The sequence below is a fragment of the Trametes versicolor genome, assembly GCF_000271585.1.
Source record: "Trametes versicolor FP-101664 SS1 unplaced genomic scaffold TRAVEscaffold_2, whole genome shotgun sequence".
In the NCBI taxonomy this organism is placed as follows: domain Eukaryota; kingdom Fungi; phylum Basidiomycota; class Agaricomycetes; order Polyporales; family Polyporaceae; genus Trametes; species Trametes versicolor.
Window position 1 is genome coordinate 3,428,780 of NW_007360322.1, and position 23,048 is coordinate 3,451,827.

At 57.2% G+C, this 23,048-nt stretch overlaps 10 protein-coding genes across 10 annotated transcripts; 3 read left to right on the forward strand and 7 right to left on the reverse strand.

Moving 5' to 3' along the window:
• Positions 1-976: 976 nt before the first annotated feature.
• Positions 977-1,753, forward strand: TRAVEDRAFT_43784 (uncharacterized protein; the record flags this gene model as incomplete). The annotated part of the gene is made up of 1 exon (XM_008035726.1): positions 977-1,753. One exon carries the CDS (start codon positions 977-979, stop codon positions 1,751-1,753), a length of 777 nt encoding a protein of 258 aa, XP_008033917.1.
• Positions 1,754-3,292: 1,539 nt separating this feature from the next.
• On the reverse strand, positions 3,293-4,507 carry TRAVEDRAFT_69476 (uncharacterized protein; the record flags this gene model as incomplete). Its single annotated transcript, XM_008036421.1, has 1 exon — positions 3,293-4,507. The coding sequence occupies one exon, from the start codon at positions 4,505-4,507 to the stop codon at positions 3,293-3,295; it is 1,215 nt and encodes a 404-aa protein (XP_008034612.1).
• Positions 4,508-4,518: 11 nt separating this feature from the next.
• On the reverse strand, positions 4,519-6,032 carry TRAVEDRAFT_62974 (Metallo-hydrolase/oxidoreductase; the record flags this gene model as incomplete). Its single annotated transcript, XM_008036162.1, has 5 exons — positions 4,519-5,214; positions 5,277-5,336; positions 5,386-5,683; positions 5,738-5,985; positions 6,018-6,032. The coding sequence occupies 5 exons, from the start codon at positions 6,030-6,032 to the stop codon at positions 4,903-4,905; spliced, it is 933 nt and encodes a 310-aa protein (XP_008034353.1). The 3' UTR covers positions 4,519-4,902.
• Positions 6,033-6,872: 840 nt separating this feature from the next.
• On the reverse strand, positions 6,873-9,042 carry TRAVEDRAFT_161823 (mannanase). The gene is made up of 14 exons (XM_008036422.1): positions 8,937-9,042; positions 8,843-8,873; positions 8,559-8,784; positions 8,390-8,491; positions 8,234-8,334; positions 8,132-8,183; positions 7,981-8,080; positions 7,818-7,924; positions 7,611-7,760; positions 7,485-7,551; positions 7,418-7,426; positions 7,177-7,367; positions 7,067-7,118; positions 6,873-7,011 (listed from the first exon to the last, which is right to left on the reverse strand). The coding sequence occupies exons 1-14, from the start codon at positions 9,012-9,014 to the stop codon at positions 6,943-6,945; spliced, it is 1,335 nt and encodes a 444-aa protein (XP_008034613.1). The 5' UTR covers positions 9,015-9,042; the 3' UTR covers positions 6,873-6,942.
• A 402-nt stretch (positions 9,043-9,444) lies between these two features.
• TRAVEDRAFT_142402 (gamma-glutamyltranspeptidase) lies at positions 9,445-11,963 on the reverse strand. The gene is made up of 11 exons (XM_008036423.1): positions 11,556-11,963; positions 11,188-11,494; positions 10,703-11,114; positions 10,622-10,637; positions 10,468-10,567; positions 10,348-10,410; positions 10,168-10,284; positions 10,057-10,114; positions 9,717-10,001; positions 9,599-9,664; positions 9,445-9,542 (listed from the first exon to the last, which is right to left on the reverse strand). Exons 1-11 carry the CDS (start codon positions 11,918-11,920, stop codon positions 9,499-9,501), a joined length of 1,833 nt encoding a protein of 610 aa, XP_008034614.1. The 5' UTR covers positions 11,921-11,963; the 3' UTR covers positions 9,445-9,498.
• A 464-nt stretch (positions 11,964-12,427) lies between these two features.
• Positions 12,428-13,546, reverse strand: TRAVEDRAFT_113025 (protein serine/threonine phosphatase 2C; the record flags this gene model as incomplete). Its single annotated transcript, XM_008036424.1, has 4 exons — positions 12,428-12,592; positions 12,645-12,973; positions 13,007-13,295; positions 13,352-13,546. 4 exons carry the CDS (start codon positions 13,544-13,546, stop codon positions 12,428-12,430), a joined length of 978 nt encoding a protein of 325 aa, XP_008034615.1.
• Positions 13,547-15,364: 1,818 nt separating this feature from the next.
• On the forward strand, positions 15,365-16,708 carry TRAVEDRAFT_43790 (uncharacterized protein; the record flags this gene model as incomplete). The annotated part of the gene is made up of 2 exons (XM_008035727.1): positions 15,365-16,390; positions 16,448-16,708. 2 exons carry the CDS (start codon positions 15,365-15,367, stop codon positions 16,706-16,708), a joined length of 1,287 nt encoding a protein of 428 aa, XP_008033918.1.
• A 519-nt stretch (positions 16,709-17,227) lies between these two features.
• On the reverse strand, positions 17,228-19,341 carry TRAVEDRAFT_43791 (UDP-Glycosyltransferase/glycogen phosphorylase; the record flags this gene model as incomplete). The annotated part of the gene is made up of 11 exons (XM_008035728.1): positions 17,228-17,546; positions 17,610-17,680; positions 17,745-17,867; positions 17,938-18,024; positions 18,076-18,319; positions 18,381-18,430; positions 18,483-18,563; positions 18,617-18,796; positions 18,858-19,023; positions 19,080-19,236; positions 19,290-19,341. The coding sequence occupies 11 exons, from the start codon at positions 19,339-19,341 to the stop codon at positions 17,228-17,230; spliced, it is 1,530 nt and encodes a 509-aa protein (XP_008033919.1).
• A 285-nt stretch (positions 19,342-19,626) lies between these two features.
• Positions 19,627-20,192, forward strand: TRAVEDRAFT_26750 (uncharacterized protein). The gene is made up of 3 exons (XM_008035407.1): positions 19,627-19,816; positions 19,917-20,053; positions 20,084-20,192. Exons 1-3 carry the CDS (start codon positions 19,700-19,702, stop codon positions 20,178-20,180), a joined length of 351 nt encoding a protein of 116 aa, XP_008033598.1. The 5' UTR covers positions 19,627-19,699; the 3' UTR covers positions 20,181-20,192.
• Positions 20,193-20,838: 646 nt separating this feature from the next.
• Positions 20,839-23,010, reverse strand: TRAVEDRAFT_62976 (UDP-Glycosyltransferase/glycogen phosphorylase; the record flags this gene model as incomplete). Its single annotated transcript, XM_008036163.1, has 11 exons — positions 20,839-21,212; positions 21,273-21,343; positions 21,416-21,538; positions 21,608-21,694; positions 21,746-21,989; positions 22,051-22,100; positions 22,157-22,237; positions 22,293-22,472; positions 22,527-22,692; positions 22,749-22,905; positions 22,959-23,010. The coding sequence occupies 11 exons, from the start codon at positions 23,008-23,010 to the stop codon at positions 20,900-20,902; spliced, it is 1,524 nt and encodes a 507-aa protein (XP_008034354.1). The 3' UTR covers positions 20,839-20,899.
• Positions 23,011-23,048: the final 38 nt, after the last annotated feature.

Here is a 23,048-nt window from a genome sequence, read left to right on the forward strand (position 1 = left end):
ACCTGGATTCTGCAGCGAGCACGGAACAAGTCTTCCAGAAGATTGGCCCTACATTGGTATACCCCGAACATGCGCGCACGGATCGTGTAGCAGTGAGGGACGTGAAGGAAGGCCGCGCGTTCTTCTCTGCATCTCTTTTTGTGTAACGAAACAGCATTAATTGCGTCGGTTGTCACAGCGCGAATATCTATCCTCACATCAGGTGTCTCGCTAGGTTCGACATGACACATCGGATTCGCGCTGGTGCTATTTAGTCCTGTCTCTCGAATGTGCACTTTTTATTGCTTGACCAGCTGTAGCTTGTGCAAGTCATGCTAACGACGCTTCTGTATCACGTAGCTATTGTACATACTGTCCGCACAGCGTAGATACATATGCAAGCGGACGAGCGGGGGTGGTCCCGAATTGGGTGGCACGTGTATGCTCAAGGCACGCTGGAGGCGCTCACCTTCGTGCAAAAACACAGTATGCGTACGACCATCGACCACCTTCATCAACATCCACCGCACAGTCGCCGCTCAACCTCGCCTCAGAGCTCTCAAGACGCGGTAATGTGTAATGCCTGCAAGTGCTCGGACGTGAGCGAGCGAGCGCCTGCTTACCGGCGCTTACCAAGCGTTCAGTATCGCGCTTGTGTCCTTTTTTTTCGTACGCTATCTGTTTACCTCTGTACTACGACGCTACCGTACAGGGCAACCAGAACACCTCTTTTTCACTCTCGACGACTGGATTTCTCGCTTTCTTCAACAAGGCCTATCAATGCGTTGCTATAGGCCTCGAAATTACACACAAGTCGCATCACAGTCGTAGGTCACACTGGGACTTCTTCTAATACTAGTTTACTCGCACTGAAATATTATGTCTACGCCTATCGTAGCTGAGCTCCTTACCTGCCATGTTGCAGCCACCCGGTCTTGACTATGACATATGGCGAGAGGTCCTCAAGACCTGCTCAAGACCCGACTGCGCTTGACTCATGAGGACCTGTCGGTTCTTCTATACCCATGGCTTTGCGGCACTGCTCTCGCATAACATATCTCTCGAAACTGAGGAGGACCTCGTGCGCTTCCTCAGGCCCTTTCAAAAATGCGCCGACGAGCGGTGCAGATTCGTGCGCTCCCTGGACCTCCTTTTCCCCGACCTGCCCGAGTCGATCGCGCCGCAACTAGCACATGCGCTGCGTCGAATGTCCAACCTCAAGACCCTATTGGTGTCATTTAGCGAGGACATCATCTCATCTCACCCCGATCTCCTCGACGCGTTCGCGGACCTCCCTTCTCTTCATAAGCTCGACCTAAGGTATGCCGGAGTGCGTGCGGTCGAGATGCTTCGGTCTCTCCGCTCCAAGCTCGCTGTCGTCCATATCGGCTTCCGGACGGACGACGATTCGGACGATGATACGTCATTCGACCCTATACCAGAGGATAACCTCAAGGTGTGCTACCCGGGCCCTGCTGTTCTTCTAGCGTCGTCGAGGACGTCACTCCAGGAGCTGTCTTCTTCGTCATGGGCCACTCCGGATGTCCAAACCCTTCCCGATGCCATGCTCATCTACCCACACATGTATCGACTCTCTGTCGTCTCTCCCGTCTTCCCGCGGACCATGGCGTTCATCCGAACCTATCTGAACCTCACCCACTTCACGTTCTCCCTCGATAGGCAGCCTCTAACCTTTCACCCATCCAATCTCGGGCCATGGGAGGCCTGGCACGCTCGGAACATCTCGGAGCAGGTCACCTCCAGTCACACCTAGGCTGCCATGCGCGAGCTGACAGGGAGCGTCCCCGATCTGTACATGCTTAGCCTCGCCTGTCTCGTTGAGAGCCTACACGTCGACACCGTAAGAGAACCGCTGTTCTATATGCTGGAGCGCATCCTCTTCCATACTCGCCCTCGGCACCTTACGCTGGACGACTGGCCAGAGTTCTTCAGCGACCGCGCGGCCCCCGACGTTTTTGCAGTGCTCCGAGGGCGGGGAAGTGAGCGGCTCATTACCCTCCGCATTGACACAGTCTTGCACGAGGAGGGTGAAGATGTTGACGTGGCCGTGGTATTTGTGCGTGCATGTCCAGTTTCTCGACCTCTAGTGTCTGATTGTGAGGTTTGTGTTGGCAGGAGGGCCTGCGATCGAGCCTTGTGGGCACACCAATCCAAAACTTGCAGTTGGAGATCGGGATGGGTCAAGTTGACCCTCGGCCTTGGGAGACTGGGAAATGGGGCTACGACCGGCGTATGGAACGGGAGGCGAGGGACCTGGCCACTGCCCCGGAGGAGCATGACTACCCGTGGTGTTTTGCGGAGCTTTCAGCGGACGCTTTCGACCTCGGAGACTACATGCGCCGCTTTATGGAGGAGGTACCTACCCTGCGCGAGGCGAACGTCATCTTGACTGGACCGAGGGATAGGCAGAGGAAGGCAACGATTGTCGACGGGCAGCTGTCGATCCAGGAATTAGATGTACGACACGTCATTCAGTGCAGAATCACTGGACAAGATCCATGGGCAAATGTTAGTGTACACACCATTTCTTAGAACATTCGACAGATCCACTTTAACAGTGCCCAGTAGACAAGGGAGCTAGGAATGTGCAGAGAGGAAGTATAGACTCCTGAACGCGCCAAGCGTGGCGTGTTCGCATTCGTGTACCGAAAGTTCGCTATTCTCGCCAGCTAATCGAGTTTGCATAGACTATATGTGTCTGGTGCTCCCTAGGCAAGTGCGAAACTAGAGAGCTTCGGTAGAACACGACCTCTCATTATACTTCTCAGCACTTCATGAACCGTAGATGTCTCGTACCTGTCGCAACCAACTGGAAAGCGTGGTGTTGACTAGTAAGTACTGGGTACATGCGAAATTGACTAGCGGCTGAGTAGCACTGCGCCTAACACAGTCCGAAATTCGAATATTGACCGACGAGCGCCAACTTCTCCGAGTGAACCGAGCGCGGATGTGTGGACCTGGTGTTGACACCAACTATCATCAACCAAACCTTCTGATGTCACCCGCGCACACGGCACAGCATGAGCAAGCAATATACACGCAATGGGAAAGCCAAGCAGCGTAAAACACAATTAAACACAGTGGTGTAGTGGCTGCTGATTGCGAACAGCCCACCCATCAACGAAACATGCCACTGCCATGAACAACTACGCGCTCACTGCGACAGCAGTGGGATAGTGCAAGAAGACCAGTGTATGACCTGAAAACAACGCAAGTGAGATGTGAGTCAGACGAGACCGCGCAGCAATAAAACACGCACGACCAAGACATGCGAAGCGGCCGGGGTCCATGCCTACACCCGCGCCGCAGCGTCCTCGTCTCTCTCGCAGCCCGCCCAGCACCCGGGCCCTCCCTCAATTCTGTCCACCCAGTCCGCCTCGACAATCTGCTCCCAAAGCCTTTGCTTGGCACGTGCGCTGCGCATCGTCTGCACGCTGACGTCGCACCTCGCGTCGCACGCCGCGCCGATCGCGTCCACCGCCTCGACAAGCGCCATGTACTCCTTGTACGGCCCCTCGTAAGTCCCAGCCGATGGCGGGGGCACAGAGTGCACGAGCAGCCGTCGCAACTCCGGAAGCCTCGCTGTGCACTCGTCAGCATCAGCGGCCTGCGCGAGCCACGATGGATAAGCACCCGTCGCGAGGCTATCGAAGCCCGAGTGCGGGTGTGGCAGCCCGAGCGCGGCGCGCAGGAAGGGCGGGAGGCAGTGCTCGTGCGTGTACGTCGCGTTCGAGACGCGCAGATGGGTCAGCGCAGGCGCGAGGCGGGGGAGGTGCGCGAGCGTGTCGCCGAGCACGAAGTCGCGGTGGCGCCCGCAGACGACATGCAGACGCTCGAGCGCGGGGAAGCGCGCGCGCCGCGGCGGGGAGCTCGGTGTCGCGGATGCGGGCGCCTCCGCGGCGGGTGATGATCCAGGGGTCGAGGGGGGCGACGGTGACGGCGGGCCGTCCACGTCGAACGCGTCGTCGCTGTTGAGCATCACCGAGATGCCCACGAGCAGGGTGAGCTCGCGGAGTCGGGGGAGGGCGTGTCTGATGGCCGGTAACGCGAACCCGTCCGACTGCAGAAGTGCGAGCGATCGCAGGTGCGGCGCGGCGAGTGACAGGAGGGCGGGGACGACTTTGAGAAACCGGCGGTCCCAGGCGGCCTTGTCGTGTTCGCGCAGCCGGCGCGCGATGATCCAGTGTTCTGCAGGGTCGCTGCTTTCCCCCGAGGAACCCTCTGAACTGAGGTCCGGTCTGCAGTTTGAAGGAGGGGCGGGGAAGGAGAGAAGGAGATGGTGGACCTTGAGGTGTCTTCCATCGTATCTCTCCTCGTAACGTCTGGCAAAGGCGAGAAATAACTCGACCTGGCGAAGCGAGAAGAGGGATAAGGAGTAGAAGCGGACTGGGAGGGAAGCGTTGTAGAAGAGCTTGCAAGCTAGAGCCAAAGACGTTCCAGTGTAGCCCCCGTCGGAGCATGCATAGCTGAAGATTTCTCGCCAGATTTCCAATGGCAGGCGTGTCATAGCGTCAGAGGAAACGCGGCAGTGAGGAAGTGGAAGTGTATACGAGGGTATTTGACGCACGCTGAGAGCCCCACACCGGCCCCGAAGGTCTTATATCTGAGGATATGCGGGTTTATGTGAGGACGGGTGAGGTATCGCCTCGCCGCGGTTTGATCGCACTGGCTGTGGGTCGACGGCCTTCTCATTAATCTTCATTTACAGTTGAGCCAGTCTGTCGACACCGTCTTGTCGCCGTGCTTACTGCACCGCCACCGCGGCAGGTGAGCCCGGAGATTCTTGTGTAACATTGTCCGTCGGGCACCTCGAGGGTGTGTGCATCGGGTACAATTTGATTGATAACGATGGGAACAGGACGAGGAACGGAAACGAGCCCGCGTCGATCACGTACGTAGTGTCTACTCCAGTTGGAGGTCCACCCGAACGGGGATGCGCAGGAAGATTCTCCCCTTGTCGTCTGGGGGCGGCAGTCTGCCGGCTCGGATGTTGACCTGCAGAGCGGGGTGGAGAAGCCGAGGTGCCCCTAGGACCGCGTCGCGCTCCTTGCGGAACTGTATGAACGTGGAGGGCTCGGTGCCAATCTTGACATGCCTGTTCTGCGCCCGTTGATCAGCGACGGTGGCAAAGCATGTCTGATCGCGGTTCTGAGGGTAATCGTGTCCGACGTAGAGCCGGTAGTCCTCTGGCAGGGATAGAAGGCGTTGCATGGACTGTAATTCATAAGGTTATTTCCGGCGCTCTGAAACTGGGAAGCTCGGGCTCGACGTCTTACCGCATATAGGGTCTCTACATCTCCGCCTGGGAAGTCGGCGCGAGCTGAACCTACATCAGGCTGCGTCTCCCTTAGTCATATGTCAGATCCAAGATGCACCACAACTTACGTTGAAGATCGAATCACCGGTGAACACCGCTTTGCCTACAACATAGCCGACGTGGTCGGGTGTATGTCCAGGCAGGTGCATCACGTGGCAGGACAGAGAGCCCAGCGCGAACTCCTCGTTGTCCTGGAAGTACACGTCGAAGGCGTTCTCGAGGGAGGCGGGCTCGAGACCATATATGGGGGCGAACGTGTTCTGCACCTGCGTGATGCGCTGGCCGATACAGACGGTGACGTCTCCATACAACTGTTGCTTGAGATACTGAGCGGCGGTGAGGTGATCCGCATGGGCATGTGTCTCGCTAGGCACCACTTCAGTAAGCTGGCATTGCACGCGCGAAAGGATCGCCGCTCACAGGATGCGCGTAACTCGGAGCTTGTTCTGCTCGATGAAGGAGACCAGCCCGTCCGCCGTGTCGGTGGAAATTGAACCGGAGTTCGGGTCGTAGTCGAGCACGGGGTCGACCAGCACGGCTTCGGAAGTCTTCGGGTCGACCACGATGTACTGCCAGGTCGACGTCGCCTTCTCAAAGAAGGTGTACACCGTCGGAGTGGTCTCTGGGTCGGCACTGACGTGCCGTCTCCACGGTTCCGCGGGAGGTATCTTGAAGGCGCTGGCCCGTGACACGAACGTACCGTCGGTGAGAGCATCGTGGATGGCTGAGGCCGACGAGGCCGAGCTGTAAAGTCTCGTCTGGGCAGACTGAACATGCGGCGCCGATGCGGCGTGGGTGTGGACAAGACGAGGACGGAAGAGACGAGCAGCAGGACGCAAGGCGCGTAGAACGGGGGCTTTGTACATCTTGTTTCGAGGGCGTCGAGATGGATGTGTTGGGACTCACAGAGGGGTGTATCACGCGAAGTTATACTCGAGTGGCCGTTCGAGGCAATCCGAATTCAACGCGAGGGGCGGAGCCTGGTACGTACAGCCGCAGCCCCAATTCCGAATGGCCTGAGCGCTGCTGACACAACTGCCGAAGATCACGAGAGCTCCAAGACGTCGACCATAGCTGCAGCTCACACACAGCTAGTCATAGACCGCAGAGAAATCCATGAGAGGGTTCTTCGAGGGCATGAAGGTCGAGTACAAAATGCAACAGCAGGATGTGCAAGCGCGCGTACGCTTATTTGGCTGATGCCGCAAATCCCACCGTACAGCCACTCCTCGGAGTCTGCTTCAAAGTGCTCGTGCTCAATTTGGCGGGTCTTACGAAGAAATATTGTCGGCACGGGGTCACGCCTGGTCATGCACAAAGCGGGTCTGGATTAGGTGTCACGGCAGGCAAGGTGCGGAATCACCCAGGTGCTATAGTCGGGGTATAGCCTGACCAAAAGGCTGAAAAGGATGCGATAGCCTATCAAAAGGCCGGAAAGGAGGCGATAGTTTAACGCCGGTTTTGGCTATAGCACGGCTGTAGTGGCATGTCGGCTTTGGCCTTTGTCTGCCGTGTGTCATCTCAGGTGCGCGAGGCAGCGTGAACAGCCGATATCGGAATTTTTATCGGAATGGTGTACATGATGGCCCAGTAGCATTTTGCCCTCGAGAACTTGCGAGCATGTCTCAACCCCTGGCCTTGACCGCCGCAAAGTGAGCAGCCTCGATAGGGTAGACAGGGTCGTCGGGGTAGATCTGTCAAAACCATCATGAGTATCAATGCCACGCAAAGGCAAGAAGAAAGACCTACCGCGTAGCCGTCGTCCGGCGTGCTTCCCGTCGACAAGTGCGAGCCGGCTTGCCTGGAATTCACACAACATCAGCCATGAGTTCTGGTCACGCAACCGCTCAGGTACCCACCAGATCAAGTCACCCGTCAGCCCGGAGCTGATAACGGAGTTGTACCATGCCGTGTAGGTGGCGGCCTGACCGTCGGTCACGCCGAACTCCTCGAGAATCACGGGCTTGTTCGCCGCCTTCTGGGACGTGGCGTGGTCTGCAATCCATTGCGAACCCCAGCCAGTCGGGTCAGACGTTTGTCCCCAGCTTATCTGCTGGGAGTCAGATGGGGCGGCCGCTTCAGAAGAGCTGGAAGGCTTACAGGGTAGAGCTGTTGACAAGGATTTCGTTAGATATTTACTTCGCCGAGATATCTCGCCCGGACTTACGTGAGCAGTGCCGAAGTCGATGGTGCTGATGTTGAGGTTGGCGTTGAAGTCAATGCCCTCGCCACCCCTGGGGTGAAGTTAACAAATGAGCAGTCGTCGGCAGATATAACGCCATTGCGTGCTCACTGGTAAGGGTAGCTGGGGTTTCCGGGCTCGTTGAAGAAGCCCTCGTCGCCGATAGCAACAAGGTGGTTAGAGTCGATGGACTTGATGTACGCTGAGATATCGCTCGCCCACTTCGTGATCGTCTGCGTCGTGCACGTACCCGTGCTCGTTCTGTGCTGCTTGGTAAGATGTCGGGTTCACAGATGATGTGAAGCTCGCTCAGCTTACCCCGTACTGCCGCTGCACCTCGGCTCGTTTGCGAGCTCCCATCCAAGAATAGTCGGCTCGTTCACGTAGCGACTCACAAAGGTCTTGATGTACGACTTGTACGCGGCCTATAATCTATTGTTAGGGTCTCCTGCTGTATGTGTCAAGCTAAGGCGGTACTCACGATCACGTTGGCGTTCGTGTAGAACAGGTCGTGGTTGGGGGAGTTGGCGATCTGGTTGACGTATACGTCCATGCCTCCGTAGTCGCTCCAGTTGTTTGTACTGCTGCAGCATTCAGTATCTCGGAAGCTATATCTTGGACAACGAACTCACAGAGCGACGATGAGACGGATCCCGTTGGCTTTCGCAGCGGCGATGACGTTGTCTACATACGGTGTCAATTTACATCTGCATCATCTCTCGAAGTCTGCTCACCGAAGTTCTGAAGGCCGGTAGCACCAGTGTTGACTGTGGCCTTGCCGTTCTGCCAGAGCTGGTAGTAGTCGCCGTTCGCGGTCGTGACATCGTTGAAGCCCCTGCTCCAAGTTCAGCGGCGCGTCCAGAATATACACCTCAACCGGTGGCACTTACCAGGTCCGCACGGTAGTCGCGCCCGTCTTCGCGATGTCCGAGAACGCCTGGTTCATCTGCGCCGTGCTGAAGCCCATGAGTCCGACCCAGTACGAGTTCGCGCTACGCAGGCCGCCCTAACATTAGTTTCTGGGGTGTTCACAATCATCCCAGAGAGAAGTGCACGCACCCGACAAGAGGGAAGGTCTCTCCGTTAAGTACGAACTTCTGCCCGGAGACCTTGACGAACCCGGTCGAGCTGGGCGGCGGGGCGGCCGTCGTCGTGGGCGAGCTCGGCGCGGTGGTGGGCGGAGGCGGCGACGGGGCCGCGGTCGTGCTGCTCGGTACGCTGGCGGAGGGCAGGCACTGCGAGTAGTAGGCGTTCTGCGCCGTGCACACGGAGCCGGAGACGCAAGCTGCGTGAACAACACGTTCAGTAGCTTCTACAGGCCTATGCGATTGAATGACGCGTACTTGTGTCGCCAGTCCAGCCGATGCCGCCGCACTAGACCGTGTCGCGGGTCAGCGGGATGAAGTCGCTAGGTACATACACCCACGCAAGGCTCACCTGACCCCACTGCGGGGCTGCCGCGTTCACGAACGGCGCAAGCGCGAGAGCTGCTGAGACCAAGCCGACGCTGAACATCGTGAGTAGGTTGGTAGGCGTTCTTAACGACACTCGCGTTCTCGCCTGCCCCGACCTACTGTTATAAACCGCGGTGATCGGAAAGCGGGACGCGTCGAACGGCGGCCCGGTGTAACCTCGCTTGCGGGGTCAAGTGCGAAGTTTACCCAGTACGCTTGTGCTCGGTCCCGTGGACGTTGCCGTGGCCAGACCATGCGCACGCTATATAGGCTTCCATGGCAGTGCGGGGGTGATGGCGACGCATAACGAGCGCGAAGCCTCGAGAAGTGCGACCCATGGACGCAATGTTACGCACACGTGGCGGACGGTCCGCCCCCTCAGCGATCTCGGCATATGTTGCCAGCGCACGCACCACACTGCAGCCATACGTCGAGCGGATAAACTTGCCAGAGGTGACCAGTGGCAGCATGGTGCTAATCACGTTCAAGGCACCAGTAGGCAGAGTATATTCTAGTAACGCGGTCAGTAGTATGGCTGAGACCCGCTAATAACCCGCTGCGATCCCATTCTTCCTGGAGTCGCTAGCAGCTGTACTCCGACATGTCAGAGAAGGCGTGTAAGGCGAGAAGAAGCCCAATACCCACCGTAAATCGTATCATTAAGTTTCGCAACCACCTGAATGACGGCAGCGACACGGTCGATCTCCGCCACTACAGCATATATTCAGCATTTGACCTCTCCCCGTCTGAGCTTTCCACTGACCGGAGATATTATGTCCCTTCTCAATTAGGCCGTCGATGAGCTCTGCAGGCAGGGTGTCGTCCGTGTCCACCATTGTGGGGAACAACTGGTCATGCAGACGACCATATTCGATGGCGGCACTGACGTCCATACCCCAGTCCATGTTCAAGAGCACCTGGAAGACGGCGGGGAAAATGCGAGAGCCGCCTGAGCCACCGATGGCCGCATAGAATGAACCATCTTCGTGCTCTACGATCGTAGGCGTCGTGGAGGACAGCGGACGCTTGCCAGGCTCGGGGTAGTTGTCTGCCACAAAATTAGAAATACTGCCACCACGAAGGGGACTTGCGGGGATGCTCACAAGGAGAGGGATAAAGCCCAAATGCATTAGGCATCCCGGGTGTAGAGAAGTCGTCCATCTATCATAGCCCATATGAGCTCGCGTCGTCGACAGAACTTGTAAGACAACTACCTCATCATTAAGTATAACGCCAGTGACAGGGTCAAGGACCGCAGAACCAAAGATAAGGTTCACGGTAGTCGTCAATGCAACAGCCATGCCGTCCTTGTCAACGAAAGACGAATGGCTCTGTATTCGAGATAGAAGCTCAGTAATCCTTGAATAACATGAGAGAAATTCAACCCAACTTACCGTGCCGTGATCCTCGACAATGTCATATATCGGCTTGTAGTATTCCGGTGAGTGGGTGGTATCCTGGTACGAGTATCCCACGCTTAGCATGTTATCAGGATAGTCTACAATGCCACGTACGTCGGTGATATTAGGGAACACATCGTCGGCATATTGCTTGGTGGGTATCTCATGGATGCGGTGCACCTCATCATGGAACAGAGGGTCGCCAATCCTAGTCCTGGATGATGCCCGTCGTCAGCTATGCCCGGCACCGGGAAACGGCCCATCTCACCTCGCAGCAAAGCCGACTGAACGCGCGCGAGCGCAAGTGCTTAGTCAAATCCCGCAAAACCGCATCAACCACCACACTCACACTTCATAGCCTCAATGGCACGGTGCACGTTGACGACCGTACGGCCCTCCTCGGCGAGGTCGTCGTAGTGCTCCATGAGGTTCAGCATGTGGATCAGTACCGGCCCAGACGTCGGCGCGTGCGGGGTGTACACCGTCCGACCGCGGTATGTGCCCTGTAGCGCACGCTTCACCTGGACCTCGTACTGTGCCAGATCCGCGTGTGAAAGGATGCCGCCGGTTACGCGGACCTTCTCGACGATGGCGTCTGCAATGGGGCCGGTGTAGAACGCGTCTGCGCCGCCCTCCGCGATCGCTGCGAGCGTGCGCGACAGGTTGGTGCGCCGGATTGTCTCGCCCGTCTTGAGCGTATGCCCCTCCGGCGCGAATATCGGCTTCCAGTCCGGATGGTTGAGCATCAATGGCGCGAACATCTGCACACCAAGAACGCTGTTCAGAGTGCCAAACTTTGCGCATATATTGCGCCCATTCGGGGAATAGACTAACCTCAAGTCGTCGGTCCAGCTCGGTCTGCACCGTCCACCCTTCCGCCAACCGGATCGCCGGTTGCACGAGCGTCTTCCACGGCAGCTTCCCCCACCGTTTGTGCGCCTCTTCGAGCCCGCGTAGTTCTCCCGGTACCCCGACCGCGAGCCCGCCCCAGCGCGCGGCGAGCGGGTCGTCCACGTACATCGTCTTGTTGCTGAGTGCCGGCGCCGTCTCCCGGAAGTCGATCGAGAAGACCTCCGACGCTGCCCCAGGGCTCGCGGGGGGAATGCGCACCGTCATGAACCCGCCGCCGCCGATCCCGGAGCTATCGGGGCGCGTGCGCGCGCGTCAGTGCAGCGCAAGGGGTGGGGAAGTGGGAGACGTACGAGAACATGTTCACAACGCCAATGCAGAGCGTCGTGCCCACGGTCGCGTCAACCGCGTTGCCGCCGTCCTTGAGGATGTTAACCCCGATGTCGGAGCAGAGCTCGTTCTCGCTCGCGACCGCGCCGTTCGTCGCGCGCACCAGATATGCGGGGTTGCGTCCCGCTGAGGGCACCCGCGTACGACTGCTCTTGTGCAGCGCAGGCAAGCCGCAAAGCGGCCCCTGGTCACCGTTCCATTGAAGGGAGCTGGAGTATTGGTAGGTTCCCCAGAGAGCGATACCGGCGAGGCAGGCCCGTATGCGCCAAGATACGCAGCGCGCGCGGGGAGGCTGGGGAGGTTCAGCGAGGATGCCTGGCTTCTGCATAGCGGCGACGAGGTGGTGGGACGGGATGAGAAGCTAAGAGAGCAAACACTGGGTGAATCGCTAAAGTCATGCCGGCGCGAATCCCTACGAGAACGCGCGTGGGTGTGCCGCTGACAAGCTCGATATCGTAATCTGGGTTATCTGCAACACCCGGTCGGGTGCTAAGCATAGCTTGGGTCGCGGAATCGTCGACGAGGGGAGCACTGGGGAGCAGGAAATGACAGGCTGGCGATCACTGTAGGTCCATGATGATGGTGGTACTGTACAAGGACGTTGTGGACGCCAGGGTCCCGCTACGCGCATTGCGATATTCACCTGCCCGATGGCGAACGGCGTCTATTTATCCACCGCCTAAAATGGCCGGGATCCCGCCTTCGAACGAATATGCCGGACGGCGGCCGCCGACCCATCCTGTCGGAGAGCATGCAGGTACTACAGCTTGTATCATGGTATATCGTATATATCAGTTCCAAACAGTAAAACACGAAAGCTTAATAAACAATGATCTCAAACGCCTTTCGGAGGGCCCTGCAGACGGACTACGAGCACGGTCACATTGTCCGAAGTCTTGCGCACCTGCGCCTCGTTCAGGAGTTTCTGCGCTGCCTCCATCGCATCGCGGGTACCGCGAACGAGATCCACCGCCTCCTGATCTTCGAGGACGTCCCACAACTACAATGAACGTCAGTATTTAAGCTCTATATCTCGGAGTGACGCGACGTACCCCATCGCAAGCCAATATGAGAACCTCGTCGCTGTCGCCGAGCTCGATCTCCGTAGTATACGGGTTGCTCGTGACATAGTGGTTCATCTCCGGGTCTCCGAGAGCGCGCGTCGGGATGAGCATGCCATCCACCCGCCCGTCCTCGATAGTGCCCCCCTCCTTCTCGATACGGGCCGCCTCACGCTTGTCGGATGCTTTGTGGTCGTATGTCAAGCGCATGGCCTTTCCTGCACGGCAGAGGACTCCTCGTGCATCTCCTACGTTGGCACAATAGAGCACTCTGCGGACTTCGGATGGAGGGATTATGGCGTCGTCAACCCTAGTAGCGTCTTTATCTATACAGGGTCAAGATGTTGGTGTACAGCTCGGGTAGGTAAAATTGCCACAGGTCCGCTCACTGTTGGCTTCACTGTCACGACTGGCACCTCGCACGACTGCTTTGAGGGGGCCATAATCGGGAGGTATGAATGACTGCTGCCCGCTATCATCCTCCAGGCGTATGAAGGCAACAACGGCTGTGCTCCCGGAGCGAACCTCCCCATCCGACTTGGCCCACAGATCGTGGATGTTACGATCCACATCGTTGAAAGAGTGCTTGATTGATTCTGTTATATTTCTCTTCTTGCTCTGCTTTAATGCCTTCAATAAGCACTGTCGCGAAGGGCGTCAGCATGTCGAGCGAGGCCTGATAAACACTGAGTACCCACTTCGGGATAGTGCTTGTTACACCATTTCGCGACCTCGTCCCCCCCATGGCCGTCAAAGATGCCGAAGAGGGCTTGGCCGTGTACTCCTGCGAAAGGAATGACGATCGTGTGCGTGTCCTCCATCTCATCTCGAGGGCCTTGCGCGGAGGCGACGGCACATGTGAACGTGAGGTGCGAGGGCGCCTCTGTTTCCATAATCGTTCTAGACACTATTTCAGTTACCCAGGTGGAGCCGTATTGATGGGTATACATACCCAGAGCTCGGTGGTGTCACTGCCAATACAAAATTCTTGCGTCAGTGCGGCATAAGGAGGACGTAGGTTGTTAACGTTGTAGACAAATTGACCTTCATCGACGCTGGGTGCCATTTGAACTAGCGTAGCGAGGGTGTTGTGCCTGAGATGTAGAGGGGTATCTGTATAGTGAACGATATTGTGGCCGAGTGTTTGCTTATGAGCGAGCGAACGAGGGGGTCGTTGGCGGTCTAGGTCCTCGGGCGGACGTATATGTCAGTCGAAGACTCCAAGCCACAGCCTCAGCCCCACCAACGACGCAGCGCGGGTAGTCGTCATTTGGCCCCATGAATCTAGACCATGGGTCTGTGCACGGATCATACAGCCTGAGCGTTGTGTCCAAGCGGGTACCGACCTGCCAGAAAGCGTTGTGGAGTGAAGTCCATATCGGGCTGTGACGCACTGGCGTCTACTCCTGCCAAGAGCGCGTAAACACGCGACGCGACGCGTCGAGCAGTCGCGTAACTCTCTTTGCTGTCGACCACCACGCGCCCTGTCCTCCGGCTTGCTTCATTTCCACCCTGTCTCACGCATATATCTAGGAGCCTCGCATGACATGTCTTTTGACGACAGACGGTTGCTCTTGAACGGACTGCAGCCCGCCCGGTAAGCTTCCGACTGAGTTTGCTCCCTCGGATGCATTTTCAAGGCTCACGAGAGGGCCAGCCTATCCACATCGGGCAGCGCACATTGTAAGTACATATTTCTTTGACGCACATCCATACTATATGCGGTCTTTGAAGCCTCGACACGGCCATCCAAACGGCAGAAGACGGACGGCATGAACTCGCGTTACGATAGGATGATCCAGACGGTCAATATCATGCACGGCCCGCGCCATCCTCATATCACAGAGCGACGTCGGAGTCGAGGGCGCGCTATCTCATCATCCTCTGGAACAAGCTGTGAAGTTCCCAAGACGCCTCAGCCTGAGGACCATAGGCTCGGCCGCGACTTTTCTGTTCTCAAGATGCGGGTCTCCGAGCCCTCTCTAGCTGGTACAGATATGTTTGCTGTCGACGCTTTTCGAGAGCCGGGCATGAATAAACCCAAAGAGCACCTTCCAGCTTGGTTGCGAGGCACTATTTCTTCTCTGGCACCCAAGCATCCCCTGCGGCTTCTCGCTCCCGGACAGTCCGCGCTGCTTGGAGATTCTAGTCCCTCTGCTCTTGATCTGAGCTCAGATTCACTGCCTACACCTGTCGACGACACTCCGTTTGCTTTCGTTGCTCCTGTCATCCCTCCTCGGAGGGCTTCTTCGCCCGCCCTTAACGCGTACTCGACCTACGGCGACCTGGAGCCTGGTGTTTTGCTGCATGACTCTGCTGGGATTTCCCGCACGCTTCTCGACAACAATCATATCGCTGGATGGTCACCTCGAGCCCAAACTCCCCTGGCAGCTTCTTTACGACCGTTCTCGACTCCTGGTCCGGCGTCCGGCTTCACTTTGGAACAGAACCCTGTCCCCTTACCGCTACAGCTAGATGTCAGCGAACAACAGTTCCCTACGGAAACAAGTGCCACGAGATTCCACAGCCTGGATCGAGACGAACCACATCCCAACTTTCTGCCGTTTTCAACGCCTGGCCCGCTCTGCTCGCCCCCTGCCCCCTCTGCCAGCTCCCATCCGAATTGCAACACGTTACTGTTGGCTCGGAATCACGATGTCTCACCGCCGAGATTCCTATCATCGTCAGGCCTCTCGTCTCCTCTACATACTATGCCAGCGTCTCGGGAGAAAAATGGATCTCCAATATACTCACCTGTGGCGGACACTCGTCTGGAAATATCATCTGATACATCTCGACCTTCGTCTGGACCTCTACAGCCGCGCACCCTCGGATTCAAGCCCTTTGCTACTCCGGGCCCAGCACATCTACTCTCATCCCCTGTCGTAACAAGAGATCCCCGCTGCCCGAGACCGCCCCCAGCTCGCTTACCGCCAAAGCCTCTGTACTCCAACGAGCTCGAGCGCGATCCGCGTCCTCCGTATACCCTCCCACCGTCCCCCGCTGTCGCGCCACCTCAACGCAATGCAGCACCCTGTGACGTACCTGAGTTCAGGTGGGAGCGATTCGACCGGAGCAATCCGCAACTAGCTCTATCTTCATCTCCTGTCCGCGTCGCAGCGGAGTCGGAGGAGACATTTTGGTCCCAGCCAGCACAAGCCATTCTCGATGCAAGTAGTCCCAGGTCAAGACACGACGCCAGCCCCGCCTTCTCTCCCCACACGCCTCCACGCGACACGCTCCCATATTCCCCGGCTCACAATCTGCTTCGTCATCCCGAGCAGCTTCGCGATGCAGTCCCCCAAGCTTCCCCAACCGATCTTCCCAAGACGCCCGTCTCTCAAGACCACGCTCCCGACGAAGAAGACCCCGACGGTTCTCAGGAAGGCTCGGGCGGAGATGGCCTGTTCGCGTGGATCGTGGCCCCGCGCGACCAGCCGGCCCCGTCGACGCCGCGTCGACGCTTGGCGGACCCGCGCACGGAGTTAGGGCCTACGCCTACGACGCCTATGTCCGGTCCTGCGCAGGGCTCCTCAGGGCGTGGACGCGTTGTGTCATCGCCTGACGCGATACGGGAGGGTAGCCCGCCGACGCCGCCCTGTGGGCCTTCGTTCGCACCGGCCCCGGGGATCTACATATCGCCGCTGCGCGGCGAGGATGAGGATACACCTGTGCCGATCGAGACCAACCCTCGGTCGAGCGACCTTCGCCCGAATCCCGATGCCGTGAAGACGGAGGTAAGCACAGTGCTGCCTAATATGCAATGACATTGTATATGCTTACGGCCCCGATAGAACGCCAGCCCCGCGAAGAGAAGCCTCGCCGATGCGGCGCAGCTGCCAGTCATACCCCGGCGCGCCGGGGAGGATCCCGAGAGAAGAGAAGACGAAGAACAGGCGTGTGAAGGGCGCGAGAACAGCTCGATATACCGGGGTGTCGAGGATGCGGCGACCCACAACTCCCCACAGCGCTTGACGTCGGACATCGAGGAGGTGGACGAGCTGGAGGGCGCGTCGCAGGTGTCCCGAGACTCGATTGAGGATTGGTCGGACTGAGGGTTTTGTGTGTTTGTGGATGATTTTGTCTTTCAGGGAGATCGTTATGATGTTTTTTCTAGGCTTGCTTTGCTGTTTTGTTGTCGCTAGTACTGATGTTGACTGTATGATTTTCATTTGCATGTCAAATGTCTGCCTGTTCGGCTTCAGAATCCCCAGCATCTAGGACAATCTTGCAGACCAACAGAGGGCTTGCCCGCCCTTTGCGGGCCCGTGAACTAGCCCATTCGAGTACATCCGACGATTGGCGAGTCAAGCATCGCGTCTCCAAAACAGCTTTGCCTCTGCACTTTGAGGTAGAGCAAAATAGCAAGTCTTATTTGGCTTGCGGAGATGTCGATTGCATGCAACGCGTGGTGGTGAGCACTCTAGCAAAGTTGACATCTCATATGATAATCATACGTTCGTGATCTAAGCCTGTGAGTCCTATGTAACCACGTCCCCGTACCGATACATCAGATATAACTTGAACCCGAAAGATACGTCTACTCTATATGCGCCAAAAACGCTGTCCATTTCCTAGTAATTGAAATCATCCAAGAACGCACCGACCTCGCGCCGCGCGACGCCGTCCTCGCCCCACGCCGCCTGCAGCTTCTTCCTCAGCACCTGCAGCCGCGCACGCTTCTCAGCGCCGTCCGCCCCAAACGCCTTTTCGAGGACGCTGCGCATCTCCTCTTTGACGGCGTCGATGGTGCCCACGGGCGTGCGGCCGTTGCGGTAGATCTTGCCCAGGCCGCAGCCGTTGCGGACCTCGATGAGCTCGTATGCCACGTTGACCTCTTCGGCGAGGTAGACAGCGTTGATCGGCTGGTCCGCGTCGATCGGCCACACGATCCTAGTCAGGCAGGGTTATCAGCATGTGGAACCGAAGTCAGAGCGAACACGGATCGGCACTTACATTGGGACACCAGATGTGACAGTCTCCATGGTGCCGTTGTGCCCGCCGTGCATCAGGTACCACCCTGTCGCCTGTCACGTATCTTGTCAGTAAATGACTAGATGGGGTTGCTGGCTGTTGAGGAATATCGCTCACAGGATGGTCCAGGAGGGATTGCTGTGGAACCCAGTCGGAGACAATCGCGTTTCCGTACGCCTCGATCCTGGCCTCGACGTCGTCGGGCATTGGAGTTGCCATCGACGCGCCGTGGCTCATAACCTATGACTTTGCGTGTAAATAAGACGTCGTGACAGGCTTGAATGCGCCTAAAACGGAGAGCTGGACTTACGAACGGGACGTTCTTCTCGATTAGCACGTCGATCACCGCCCAAATCTTGGCGGGGTTCGATGGCCAGAAGAGCGAGCCGAATGAGAGCTGGTGTCTATGATTAGCGAGGCAAACGGCCATAGCACAAGAAACACTTACGTAAAGAACAGAATGTTCGCCCGCAGACTTGAGCTTCTCGTCCAAGAAGTCCATAACTCCATTTCCATTCTGTGCCAGTGACTTCTCGTTCGAGACGGCCTGCGAGCCGGAAGGCAGGAGGGGGCCTGCAAAGAAGACCTTCCCAGTCCCTTTCTCCGCGTAGAATTCACGGATGCCATTGGTGGCCTTGGGCTGGTAATCCGCGGCATCAAAGGTGACTATCCCGTGAGTAGTGTGCGGGAGCCTAGCGGTTAGTGTGGGCGTCAGCATCCAAGCTAACATGTAGAAGCCGGAAGCATGCCTACCGGCCTATCCCGGCCATTATTTCGCCGAACTCCTCCCTGTCGAGCATGACCTAAGGGCTTCGCAGTCAATACCCTGTTAACAGTAAGTAGTGGAAGGCGTACCTGCTGGGGATGCATCTCCCAGTCATGCATCGTCGGTGTGCAGGGGCTCTTAACGAGTCTCCCATTCAGGGAAAAGAACATCTACAGTGCATATAGAGGTCAACGCAGGGCCGCCGAAATATCAAGAGACTTACATCCAGGGCGGCTTCCTTCACCGACTTGCCCGTGCGTTCAGCCTCCGCATGGACCGCAGCCACGTTCTCTTTCCCGGAGACAAGCCAGAAGGAGTTCGCCGACGCCGCCCACCAGATGTACCGCTTGACGGCCTCCCCGCTCATCTCCCGCACGAGGTGAAAGGCTTCTACGGCGAAAAACTGCGCAAGGGGTCACCGTGTCGGCATATCTCGGAGATCGCGCCATAACACACACACGCACGTCTAGAAGCACCGCACTCGGGCGAACAGGGAGCGCCTCGAAGCTCGCGCCCGTCTTCGCGCAGATAAGCGGCTGATCGTTACAAAGCTGGCTCCAAGCCGCCTTGAATGCCCCTGGCGCGCCGCTCGTCTGGTTGGGGGTGAGGCCCTCGTCTATCGTGATGATTCTGTAGCGCAAGGCGTTAGAGAGTGTTCGCGGGTCGTAGTCGGGTCGCCAAGGTACCTGATCCTGCTCGCGAGGTGCTCTTCTCCTGGCTGGAAGTCCCGCGCGACCTCCCCTTGCACGCGTCCATGGAGACTTGGTATAGTGAGGAACGTGACATGGACCGGGCGCAGCTTGACTATGCGCGCGACCAGCGTGCACATAGGGCGAGAGTGGCCTGTATCGGAGAGTCAGTGCGTTCCGATACTCATGAGCCATCATTGCACATACCCCAGAAATACGTCCCGAAGACGACGAGGTGCTTGTATTGCGTGGCGGTCATAGTGAGTCTAGAAACGATGATCGAGCCTCGAGGAGAAATGAACTGCACCCCAGGTAACATCGACGGCTTAACTTATACCATACCATGACGCTCGCCCACTCGGGTAAAACATGGTGCAACGTGCTACCTGTGGCATCTTATGTCACCATGCTTTTGCAATAAAAGGTCCCGTAGCGAGATGAGCGGGTTGAGGGCACACCCTGGAGTCAGCGCAGTGCCGGTCGGGCCCAGGGAAGGAGCATGAGGCAAGACTTACCCACCCCTGCAACCTGTGTCTTCTGCCCGACCGGCGCCGGCAAGTAATGGGCGCGCCCCAAAAGATGTGTGCCGTGAAATAGAGACCGACATCGTGGGGCGCATGCCGGCCACGACTGCAAAGCCAGGACGGCGAACCGAGAGCCAGAGGACAATCGATGCGATACTTGAAGCGAAAACATACGCAAGCGAGACGGCGGCGCCGGCTATCGCATCCGCCGTACGCTATTGCCTTCAATCCATGCAAACAACTCAGCATGTACTGAACGAAACCCATGGACTGGACACATTACACAATCGGGATTTGCAGAAACGTTGAGAAAGTTTGTCTTCCTGTAGGATGCCCGGCTGCAATGGGCAGCATGTATGAAATACACTTCCATGGTCGCTCCGCTGAGTTCTCATGGGTATACAGAACGCACAGCATGATTACGTTCATAGCGCACGCTGCCGATCGGTCAGCTTGTGTATGACGAATCTCAGCGAGTATCTCGTACGTACAAGCGTTCTCCGACCCCGTATGGATCGGGTCACTGGTTAACCATATGTGCAGCTGCCTTGGGTGGGGCGAGGACGATAAGTAAAGGTACGGTCACTTTCACCACCACGGCTGTGTTGCCAGTGCACACGATACAGTACCCACTAGTGCTGTCCTGAGATCTTCAAGTCCGAAACATTGTGAGCACCAGAACTGCACGGCGATTAGAACTATGAGAGATGTCGAGCCCCTGCTGTGTCGACGCGACGTACCTTTTCCACCAAGACTTCAGAGCAACGATTGAAATATTGAAGGCGTCATGCAATCCAAACTACTTATGTGGTGAAAGCGACGCAGTCGACGACCGAGATGATGGTAGAGGAGCACCCCCGACAATTCACCAAAATCCCTGACCTGACGCTTAATATGGATATTTTTGGAAAAGTTCCGAAAGCCCCTAGGCATGATATAATCCGGGCAAAACCGGTCCTCAAAACGCCATCCAGGCTGAGGCTACATATAGTCGCGACATCGACAGGTCCGGACGGCCATGCCAGTGCCACTGCCAGCCCGATCCTTGCACGAACATCCAGGTTCCCAAACTACGACAAAAAAACTTCAAGCTTGAGGTCTAGCAGGTCTTACTTACTAGCCGCTTGCATTGCCCTTGACGGGCGGTGGTGAGTACTCCAGTGAAGCTGACATCTCAATTGAATGATAACCATAAGTTCGCGATCTAAGCCAGTGAGTCCTTTTTCCTATACCGATATTCTAGATATAACCTGGAACGTCTACTCTATGTACGCCGAAAACGCTATTAGTCTGCTAAAATTCATCCAAGAACGCACCAACTTCGCGCCGCGCGATGCCGTCCTCGTTCCACGCCGCCTGCAGCTTTGTCCTCAGCCCCTGCAGCCGGACGCGCTTCTCAGCGCCATCCGCACCGAACGCCTGATCAAGGACACCGCGCATCTCCTCCTTGACGGCGTCGATGGTGCCCACGGGCGTGCGCCCGTTACGGTAGATCTTGCCCAAGCCGCAGCCGTTGCGCACCTCTATGAGCTCATATGCAACGTTGAGCCCTTCCGTGAGGTGGATGGCGTTGAGCGGCTGGTCTGCGTCGATCGGCCACACGATCCTTCAAGGGGCCGATATCGGCACTCAGCTAAGTCAGAGCAACGATGAGGCTTGGACTTACATTGGAACACCAGAGGTGATAGACTCCATGTTACCGTTGTGTCCACCGTGCGTGAGGTACCACCCTATCGCCTGTCACATAAGTGAGCTCGTGAGCACAGGACTGGCTGAGGTTTCGAGCGCTCCTCCGAGAAGATTACTCACAAGGTGGCCCAGGAGGGCTTGTTGAGGAACCCAGTCGGAGACGATCGCGTTGCCGTAGGCCTCGATCCTGGCCTTGACATCATCGGGGATGGGACTTGCCATCGACGAGCCGTGGCTCATGATCTATGAACCCATAGGTAAGTAAGATGTCGTGGCAGGCTCGAACATGCCTAAAGCCGATGCTAGACTTACGAACGGGACGTTCTTCTCGATTAGAACGTCGACCACAGCCCAAATCTTGGCGGGGTCAGCTGGCCAAAAGAGCGAGCCGAATGAGAGCTGGCGTATATGATAAGCAAAGGCGAGAGCAATATAGCAAGAACCACTCACATAAAGAACGGACCGTTCGCCCACAGACTTGAGTTTCTCGTCCAAGAAGTTCATGATCCCGGTTCCATTTTGTGCAAGTACCTTCTCGTTCGAGACGGCCTGCGAGCCGGAAGGCAGGAGAGGGCCTGCATAGAAGACCTCCCCGGAGCCCCTCTCCGCGTAAAATGCACGAATGGCATTGGTGGCCTCGGGTTGGTATTCCGCGGCATCGATGGTGACTATCCCGTCGGTGGTGTGTGCATTCCTAGCGGGCAACGCGGGCGTAAGGTCCCAAGCTGACATGTGCACGCAGGAAATATACCTACCGGCCTATTCTGAACAATATATCGCCGAACTCCTCTTTGGGGAGTATGACCTGTGGGCTTGGCGGTCAACAGTCTGCCTGCCGATATCAGGTATCGGAAGGCGTACCTGCTGGGGATGCCTCTCGTAGTCATGCATCGTCGGTGTGCACGGGCTGTTGACCAGTCTTCCATTCAGAGTGAAGAACATCTACAGCGCACGTGAAGGTTAACGTAGAGCCGTCGAAATATGTCACCAGACCTACATCCAAGTCAGCTTCCTTTACCGACTTCCCCGTGCGTGCAGCTTCCGCCTGGGCCGCAGCAGCCTTGTCTTTCCCGGTGACGAGCCAGAAGGAATTGGTCGACGCTGCCCACCAGGTGTACCGCTTCATCCCCTCCCCGCTCACTTCGCGCACAACGTCGAAAGCCTCTACTGCAAAAAACTACCCGGGGGTGTCGGTATATCCCAGAGATCGCGCAATACCACATATACGTACGTCTATAAGAGCCGCGCTCGGGCGGACAGGAAGCGCCTCGAAGCTGGCTCCCGTCTTCGCGCAGATAAGCGTCTGGACGTTACAAAGCTGGCTCCAAGCCGCCTTGAATGCCCCCGGCGCGCCGCTCATCTGGTTGGGGGCGACGTTTTCTTCTATCGCAATGATTCTGTGGTACACCGCGTTAGAGAGTGCTCATGAGTCGTATTCGGGGCCTCAAGGTACCTGATCCTGCTTGCGAGGTGCTCCTCTCCCGGCTGGAAGTCCCGCGCGACTTCCCCCTGCACACGACCGTGGAGGCTCGGTAGGGTGAGGAACGTGATATGGACCGGGCGCAGCTTCACTATCCGCGCGACCAGCGTGCACATAGGGCGAGAGTGGCCTGTATCAAAGTGTTAGTGCGTCCAATGCTTGATGGGCCATAGATGCACGTACCCCAGAAGTACGTTGGGAAGACGACCAGATGCTTGTACTGCGTAGCGGTCATGGTGAGTTCGGAAAGATTTAGGTTGCTCGAGGAGAAAT